Below are 9,317 nucleotides of genomic sequence, written 5' to 3' on the forward strand. Positions count from 1 at the left end.
TTTGTCATGTCATAGTAGTACTCAGTCAAATCTTTCTTCTTTCTTGCTGACCACCCTTCTTGTGCATGTGTCGATTCTCCAGGTTGGTGCCAACATCTGTGGTTACAGATATGACTCCACAGAGGAGCTCTGCAGAAGATGGATGCAGCTCGGAGCCTTTTATCCACTGTCAAGAAATTACAATGGGCCTGGGTACAGGGTAAGGCCCCCAAGAGAGATGATAGCAACCCCTTAGATTGTCTAATCTGTTGGTTTTCAAAGTCAGATGTTGAAGAAAGTCCTTCAGGTTGGTTGTAAGAGCAAGAACAAAGTAGATGACTCATGGGCAATAGGGCTAAAAAGCAGTGTTTCTGGGTGAGGGTGTGTAGAAAGCGGTAGATTTCTACTAAATAGCATTATTATTGGGAGTTTACCTAAAAGGTGAGAGGGTTGTTTTTTATTATTTTTAAGATTTTATTTATTTGTGTATACAAAACTGGGGTACATGCCAGAGGTATGGGGTGAGAGGATTCACCAGAGTCAGAGTGGAGAACAGAACAGGACAACTGATGAAGTCCACTGCTGAGGGGAGCAGCGGGCGGGTCAGGAGAGGTCTGCGGAGCCACATGGGTCACCTCCGGGGCAGGCGGGGATCGAACTCGTGCGGAAGCGGCTTTAGCTTCATAGTGCTGCACTTTAGCCCGCTGCGCCACCAGGGCGGGCCCGGAGAAGGGTTTTCAATGTGTCTGTGGTGCTGCTGTCACTTCTGTTACCCCTCTGTAAGATGGGACAATTGAAGTTTATCAACCGTTTGCTTCATTAATTCATTAATCCACCCCTAGATCTGAGGGGCCACAGAGGAAGGAGATAGGAAGAGGAGCCCAGCGATATGAACATTTCCCCCCACTTGTTGCATCTGCCCTTTCACTGAATAGTTCGGCAGACCACACACCACGACTTCTCACGACCCATCCAGCTTTTGCCCTCTTCTATCCCACATCATCTTTCCAGGGGGCAAATATATGTATAAAAATTTGTTCATGGTGATGGCAGGATAAGTAAGAGAGGGTGACATGCCCCTTGTTTTGGTGGCATTATGCGCAGTCTCCTTAAAAGCCCGATGGACATAATCGGTGACCGCTACCGCTTCTTCTAGGACCAGGACCCTGCGTTCTTCGGTCAGGACTCTCAGCTGCTGAGGTCTTCCAGGCACTACCTGCACATCCGCTACAGCCTGCTGCCCTACCTGTACACCCTCTTCTACTGGGCTCACACCCGCGGGGACACCGTCGCCAGGCCCCTTGTCCACGAGTGAGTTTCCTGACCACCCAGGATCCTTTGGGACGGTCATTTCACTGGCCTAGCTCGTTTGGTCCATGTCCTGATGGCCGCGCCTGCCTTCTCTGCTCTGTAGATTCTACGAGGACCCGCAAACCTGGGATGTGCACACGCAGTTCCTGTGGGGGCCTGGACTGCTCATCACACCTGTTTTAGGAAAGGTATGTTTCTAATCACACCGGCTCTTTTGACTCTAGAGCTGAAGCATCTGATCTAATGGTGGAGAGATGAGGAAATTAGAAAGGTAATCATTCTTGATGCCACTGGTTCACCAAGCCAAGGAACTTCCCTTTCGCAAAATTAACTTAAAGCTGGTGACTTAAGGACACAGCGGAGGCTTAGACAGGGGTTTGAAGGCCTAGGGGGTGAGGGGAGGGGCACGGGAAAGGGTTGCCTCGGCCATCTGTCTGTCTTTGACCAGAGGGTGCGTGTTCCTGAGACTGGCGGGGAACCGAGAAGGTTGGTGAGAAGAGCAGAGGGCGAGCACAGTGGGGCAAGGGAGGGCTCTCGGAGAAGGCCCACATGTCCCCCACCAGCGTGTGACCCGGGGGTGCAGGAGGGTGGCCACTGTGCTTGTGTGCGTGCAATCTTGGCTCCGTCTCACGGCACGACCTGCTGACCGGCAGGTGGTCTGGCAGGAAGGTTTCTCTGGGGGCCCCCCGGAGGCTCCACTTGTTCTCACCTGTCAGGTGACAGGTCACTCCATCACACTCACTCCCTCGGCTTCCATTGAGAAGTTCAGGAACCTCGAAGCAAATCCTTTCTACCTGTGCTTTGGGTCAAGTGTTCCGTCTTTCCGAGCATCTGTATTAATACTTGGGTTGGGGTGACCCCAGCTCTGCCTTGATTGTGCAGACGTGTGGGCAGTGTGCAGGGAGTGCCGGCTGCCTGGACAGGGCCGTGCTCAGGTGTGCACTGTTGTGTTTCCCCAGAATGTGGCCCAGGTCTCGGCGTATGTACCGGACGCCATCTGGTACGACTATGAGACGGTAAGCGAGGTGGTGTCGGCCCCCTCCCACCCCCCCACCCCCAGCGCGGAGAAAACCCTGGCAGCAATCTCAGGCATAGGCAGGCTAGGGAAGGGCCCTCCACGTAGTGGGCCTGAGTGCAGGGAACAACTGGGCTGGGTCTCTGGGAATTTTCAGCACCTCAGCCTGGCTCGGTGTGGTTATCAGGGCTCATGGCTGGCCCAAGGCTGTGGTCTCGGAGAGAATTGAACCCCAGTTGTGCCGTCCTAGGGTGGCTGATGTAAAGAAATGGCATGGATTGAACCCTCAGCTCTGGGGGGAGGGTCTCTGCTATTGTTTTCTTTGAAATGAGGTCCCTAAACTACAGGGTCCATCTCCGGGGTCCCTTCTAGACTGACAGCCTACTCACTGAACTGTGTCTTTTGTTGGTCAGGGAGAAGCTATCCCATGGAGGAAGCAGCGTGTAGAGCTACAGCTCCCGGGTGATAAGCTTGGCCTTCACCTTCGCGGGGGCTACATCTTTCCCACCCAGAAGCCCAGTGTCACCACAAAGGCCAGGTAACCAGTGCTCCTCTCTCCTAAAGCATGACTGCTCTGGGCTGTTCTCCTTGTAATGGGTGATGCTAACAGAGGCTAAAGGCAGATAAGCAAAAACAAGCAAACAACAAAACGCCTCTAGTCAGAAATCTGTCTCCCCAAGGAACTTCAAGATCAGCCCAAAGCTGGTCTCTTCATCCTCCTATAGTTGAAAGTAAACACAAACTCAGCTCCTCTACCTGTCTGTCATCTTTATACTTTGGATTGAATCGTGTCATAGGAGAGTCAGTCACCCTTGAGAATCTCCCTGTGGTCAGGAATTATCCTCAAGTGAATTCCCTTAGGCTGAAGAGAATAAAAGTAGAACAAGAGCTGGGGGTGATTGTGTGAAAGTCACCACAGCCTCAAGGTCAGGAGCCAGAGGTTGAAGCCCCAGAAGCGTTACCGTTGGCAACTTACTGTGTGTTTCTGCTTATCACTTGCAAACTGGAAATGATGAGTCACTGTCTAGAGTTACTATGAGAGTTTAAGGAATGGTGGTGAGCAAGGTCACCCAGAACACTTGCCACAGGGGAGCCCTTGAAGCTTCTATCAGGGGATGAGAGGACTCACTGGACACAAAATGGGGAGCAGAACAGGTGGGTCTACTGAAACGCACTGCTGAGAGTGGCAGCGGGGAGACAGGAGAGGTCTGCTGCGCCCTGTGGGTCAGCTCTCTGGCCGGGATCGAACTCCGGCCACAGTGGCTACAGAGCTCCACAGTGTGAGACTTTAACCCTTGCGCCACCAGGGAGGCCCCTCATGCCCCAGTTTCCAGCAGACACTGTCTACCCTACCCGTCTTCTGCCCTCAGTGCCTCCCCACACTCAGCTCCCTGTCTCTGCAGTGCCAGAGACAGCTTCCAGGCCAGACTCGGGATGATCCTTCCCCAGGGTGGGAAGGAAGCTGGTTCAGCAGCGTTCTTTGTCCTTCACTCTCTGACAGCAGGGGTGCTCTTTTACAGCCGGACTAATTCCCTGGGGCTCATTATTGCCTTGGACTATAAGAGAGAAGCCAAGGGAGAGCTGTACTGGGACGATGGTGTGTCTGCAGGTACGCTGCCTCAGGGAACGTGCCGCCTTCTCCTGGGAGTCCATGCGGCTGCCCCTGGGCACACACCTGGTGTCACTGATGCTGCTTCTGCAGCTTGGGCCAATTTCTCCTGAAGCCTGACCAAGCCCAGCACATAAAGCTAGACCTCAAAGGAGCAACTGGAATGCTATTGATGCTCCCAAAGCCACAGCTGTTATTTGATTTAGTTAAACTCTTCTCTGGAGATGACTGTTAGCAGCAAATAATACATTTAATCATAGATTTGTAGACGGTTGTTTTGGTTAGTTTTGAGGGAGGAGTTGTTCGCCAGCTGTGAGGTTTCCAGGTCAGACAAACCCTAGAAATCTGATCTAGAACTGAGGCCGCCCAAGGGGCAAAAGCAAAGAGGACGGAGCACAGAGGACTGTGGGGAGGGGCAGGGGGCGATGGTTGTCAGTGGGGTGCAGTAACAGCACTCTTGGGTGGAGATCCTGCCCTTCTAACACACAAACAATGATGTAGATAGACCAGTTAGTACAATTAAAAAAAAAGAAAGAAAGAGGGGGAAAAAGATTCCCATGCAAGCCCTCACGCAGACTGTGGGCGTGTCACGTACAGATCTTGCCCTGACTAAAATGATCGCTCATCACTGCGTATTGCTATTTGTTGCTGCACTGCGTGCAGAGGATCTAAACATGAATAGGACACAGATACAGCCCCTGGGAGCTCCTGGCCGAGCAGGAGACGCACGTTGTACGTGGGTCACAGCAGCGCCAGTCAGACTGGGAAATGCCAGCAAAATGGCGCCACAAAGCATCATGGGAGTTCAGGGAGGGGGTGATGGCAGCAGGTGGAGCTTTGAGAGAGCCGGTGGAAACTGAGTAAGCAGAGCTGGTGGCAAGGCTGTGCCTACAGTGACAGGGGCCCTCTGCTTTTCTGTTTGTAGATGCTGTGGCTAAAAAGAAGTACATTCTGTACGAGTTTTCCGTCTCCTCTGTGAGTACTGTTTCGAGGAACACAGCATGTCTGTTCTGTGGCTGCTTTTGAGCTTCCGGTTTGCTCGGGCCGAGGAATAGCGCAGTGCTTGACTGTCATGCTCCTGGACAGGAGCCACATGAAAGTGAAAGTTTAATCTGAGTCAGATACAGAATAAAATAAAATAAAAAACAATCAGTGTGAGTTCTGTGAAGAACTCACTGTGAAGAACTGATTGAAAGAAAACATTGAATCTGAACCCAGGTTCCTTATGTGAGGGGATGCAAGAATGTCGGGGTGTGGGTGCAGGGGATGTATGGAGGAGCAGTGACTTTTCGAAGTTCTTCTTTTCAGCCTCCAAAACTTGGCCTTGGCCACAGGTGTTAAGTGGTGGTTTTACGAGTCTGCTGAGTACTGAGTGTGCTCGCCTCTTTCAAGCTCCCAAAGGGACCATTAGTAAGAGGCAGCCAGGCAGTGAGGCTGGTGGAGGAAGGGGAGGGATTACATCAGGGGAAGAACATATTTTTTGAGTAATAGAATCAGTAGTTTAATTCCATAAATCAATGAATCAAGAACCAAAGCAAGCTTGCTATGTCAAGGTCAGTAACGGTCAAGGCGAGTCAGCTTCCCACATCCCCTGTGTCCATCTCTGACAACACGTGGAACCTCAGAGATACCTTCAGTCTCAGAGAGAGAGAGATGCTGGGTGGTGCTTGGGAACCATTAGAGTGTGATGCCCTTGGTCTCTAAACTGACCTTTTCTCCCCTTCTAGAATTGCCTACAGGCAAATGTCATTTTAAATAATTCAAATTCAAGTGACCTCAAGTTCACAGACATCATAATCTTGGGATTGGACAAGCAACCTGTGAATTTTACTGTCACACCTGACTCCTCATTAGACTGCTCCTACGATGCTTCAGCCAAGGTGGGAGCTCTCTTCCTGCAGAGCCTGTGTCCAGCACTCTGGCCTGGCATCTGGCCCCCTCTGCTTGGGCAACAGCCAACCTGAGAGACAAGTGGCTTCCCGGGGACCCTACTGCCCCCTGGGGAGGATGCAGAGGGAGAAACAGGCTCTTGATAATCGTGGTTCCCTGCCTGTGTTTGCAGGGATTGCGAGGTGCACAGTGGTGGGGACCCCGAGGCCAGGCTGTTCTCTGGGAAAATTTAAAACTAGTGTGCTGGTCCCAAATCCAAATATTGGCAGAGCTCAGCAGAGTAGTTACTCATTTGTTCCCTCAAATTTAAATCAAAGTCTCTCTTTGAGACCGCTGATACTTTTCCGTAGCTATTTTACGCCAGAAAACGAGCGTTGACTAAAAGACCAGGGGGGTCTGACTGGGCTCTTATTGGATGATCCTTAACACGCCTTCTCTCTCAAAAGATGCCAGTGGGCATTTCCAGCGCTGGGAGCACCACTATTTCCCAGCAGCCCTTCCCTCGGGCAGAGGATAACCGCTTGGCTCCTAGCACCAGGCAGCCTGGGCTTCCACCCTCTCTCCCCAGTCCCATCTCCTTGCTGTGAGATTTTGGGCAACGCACCAAGCCCCTCTCAGTCTCAGCTTTCTATTTTGTCAAAAGCGACCGCCATATTCCTCTCAGCGTAGGATCCCTTACCGGATCCGCAGGAGTTGCGCCGGTTACATGCTTGAGAGAGTTGAGCAGTGTCCCGACTGCCTTCTCTACTGGCCAGCCGGGCTCGGACAGCCCCGCCGGGCTCTGAGCTCCTGCACACCATGGCCGCCTCTGGCTCCTCTTCCACGGTGGCTCCAGAGGAGAGCGAGGTCAGGAACAAGCCCAGTGCATTTTCCGGCTTCAGAGGGGAAAACGGCATTCCAAGTACCCCCTGGCAGAGGCCCTGGGGGAGCGCCAGCTGCGCAGGTCCCGAGGCCCAGGCCACCAGGGAGGGACGTTACCCAGGGGCCTCTGGCTCGTCTCGGTTGCCAATGCGGCCCTCTCTCTGTCTCCCAGGTGGTGAACCTCACGAACCTCACGAATCTGATGCTGGGACAATCATTCAACATTACCTGGACTTTTCTGGTCAAGGACAATGAGAAGTTCAACTGCTTCCCGGACAACCCACCTGAGTTGGAGCAGATCTGCCTGCAGCGCGGCTGCATCTGGGAGGTGAGGGCCAGGAGCAGATCCCCACAGCGGTCAGGGGGGTGGGGACTCTCCCACGAGTCAGTAGGCATCTGGAAAGCGCCTCTCAGCACTGACGGGCTGAGCCATCATCACTCTTCAAGGAGGAAGAGATTGCCATATTCCTCACAGCTCAGGGCTCCCTTGCCGGTCCCTACAGGAGTCACCCCGCTGCCCACTCACACACATCTTGAGAGAGCTGAGCAGTGTCTGACTGCCCTCTGCACTGGCCATGCACGAGCTGCTGTGTCAGTTTGTCAACTTCCTTAGTGGCCACTGTTTCCCTCGGAGACCCCCAGCCAGAAGAAGCCCGTTGCCTCCAACCGCAGCACTTCAAACTGTATTTTAATCTTTGCTGTAGCAGTGATTCTTGGGTGGCCACGTACAGAGGCAGGTGGGGTCCGAGGGCTTCTCCACTGGACAAGCGGAATAAAAGGGCACGATCACCAGCGGGACGGGGAGCAGATCCGTCTCCAGATCAGGTTCCAGCTGACCCGCCCTGCCCACCTCGAAGCAGGCGCGTGCACGCATCAGATGGAGCCATCCAGTTGCCACAACAAAGCGCCGCAGACTGGGCAGTCTAGAGCAGCAGAAATGTATTCACCCCAGGCCGGGCTCGGAGGCTGGGCTGGAGGTGTGAACAGAGTTGGTTCCTCCGGAAGCTGTTCGTGCCGGCTCCTGGCTTCCGCCGCTTTGCTGGCTCTCCTCCATGCCCCTCGTTTACAAAACACCACTTTGAGCTCTGCTTTTATCTGCACATGGTGCCTCCCCGGGTCCCCCTTTCACTTGAGACACTGGTCATTGTGCCCCAGCCCTGCCCTAACTCCCTCATTGTACCTGACCATCTCCAAGACCCAACTTCCAAACGCTGCGCTAACGGGTTGGGACTCAGCATTTTGGGGGCGATGTAACTCGACCACGACAGCAGGCCTGGTGGGAGAGGGTGTCTGTGTGCAGCGCTGTGGGCCATCATCTGTGGTGGTGTGGGGCTCCTCTGTTGCAGGCCACCAATGCTTCTGGCGTGCCCCAGTGCTACTACGACACCATCCCCAGTTACGCAGCCAGTGACATTCGGTACACACCTTCGGGCATCAGCTTGCAGCTCACCCACCTGGCACCCCCTGCATCAGCAAGGGCAGCGGCGCCACCCCCACCCCGAGCTGCACCAGCCGCCTTTGATCCTTTCTCTGCAAAGATCAGGTCCCTCACCGTGAGTGTGATCTACCACACAGAGACCATGCTGCAGTTCAAGGTAACCCCGTGGCGACTCCGACCTCCTCAGCCTGTTCTGACAGCCCGACGCTCCTGGCAGTCGTAGTCACTTCTGTCTAGTCCTGATGGTTTTGTAAAGGAGGGTGCTGAGGCCCTGAGGTTAGACGGTCAGGGGACAGCAGAGCAGGACCTTGCCTGTACCACGCCAGGAGTCCTCGCGCGATGACCACCCTCAGGGAACCATCCTTTCGTCCTGAGAGAAATCACGTCTGCTCTCTGGCGAAATCATGGACGTGCTGTTAATTGGTCCCACCATGAGAGTAGTTCTCTAGCAGTGTTTCTTTTCTGCTTTTAGTCAGAATTGTTAGACTTGTTGTTTAAATGTGTTGCATAACTTTGGGACCTGCTTTTCATTGAGATAACAATGGTTGACTCACTGAATGATTCAGGTGTGCACACTTCGGCTGTCTGCTCCAGGCACACCCACCACCGGACCCCCCTGCCCCCCACAACAGAAAACAGGGGTCCCCTGCCTCTTCCTCCCTGCTAACTGCAATTCTAAAGTCAGATTTCTAGAGTTTGTTTTAGTTAGCTTTAGTTTGTTCCTTTGTTTTGTTCCTTTATGTTCCACATAAGAGTGAAACCATCGCTGTTTGTCTTTCTCCTTCTAACTTATCCCCCAGCAGAATCTCTTGCAGTTCAGCCATGTTGCTGGAAAAGGCAGGGTTTCGGCTTTTTTATAACTCGCTTAGCAGTGGTTCTTAACTTTAGCATACAGCAGAATTCCCTGAAGACAGCATCCAACCATTCAGATTGCTGGGCCTCCCCTAGAGTTTCCAGCCTGAGCATTTACATTTTTAACAAGGTTACAGGTGACACTGATGCTTCCAGGGCCCACACTTGGAGGGCCACTGCGTATGCTAAAGTTAAGAACCACTGCTAAATGAGTTATAAAAAAGACAAAATCCTGCCATATATATATGTGTATATATATATATATATTGTTATACTTAGTGCAGTAATTCAGATAGAGAAAGACAAGCACTGTATGCCATCCAAATGTGGGTAGATAAAGAAATAAAACTAATTAAATAGAA

At 52.6% G+C, this 9,317-nt stretch overlaps 1 protein-coding gene across 1 annotated transcript in view; it reads left to right on the forward strand.

Moving 5' to 3' along the window:
• MGAM2 (maltase-glucoamylase 2 (putative)) overlaps positions 1-9,317 on the forward strand; it is a 63,203-nt gene that overhangs the window by 25,049 nt on the left and 28,837 nt on the right. Inside the window, exons 16-25 of the mRNA XM_012720786.1 lie at positions 83-199; positions 1,136-1,290; positions 1,394-1,478; positions 2,250-2,306; positions 2,719-2,843; positions 3,826-3,914; positions 4,840-4,889; positions 5,642-5,794; positions 6,838-6,993; positions 8,012-8,260. Coding sequence (XP_012576240.1) covers positions 83-199; positions 1,136-1,290; positions 1,394-1,478; positions 2,250-2,306; positions 2,719-2,843; positions 3,826-3,914; positions 4,840-4,889; positions 5,642-5,794; positions 6,838-6,993; positions 8,012-8,260 — 1,236 coding nt within the window. The remainder of the gene's footprint in view (positions 1-82; positions 200-1,135; positions 1,291-1,393; positions 1,479-2,249; positions 2,307-2,718; positions 2,844-3,825; positions 3,915-4,839; positions 4,890-5,641; positions 5,795-6,837; positions 6,994-8,011; positions 8,261-9,317) is intronic.

This window comes from Condylura cristata, unplaced genomic scaffold (genome assembly GCF_000260355.1).
Source record: "Condylura cristata isolate star-nosed mole 26May11 unplaced genomic scaffold, ConCri1.0 scaffold00005, whole genome shotgun sequence".
Classification (NCBI taxonomy): domain Eukaryota; kingdom Metazoa; phylum Chordata; class Mammalia; order Eulipotyphla; family Talpidae; genus Condylura; species Condylura cristata.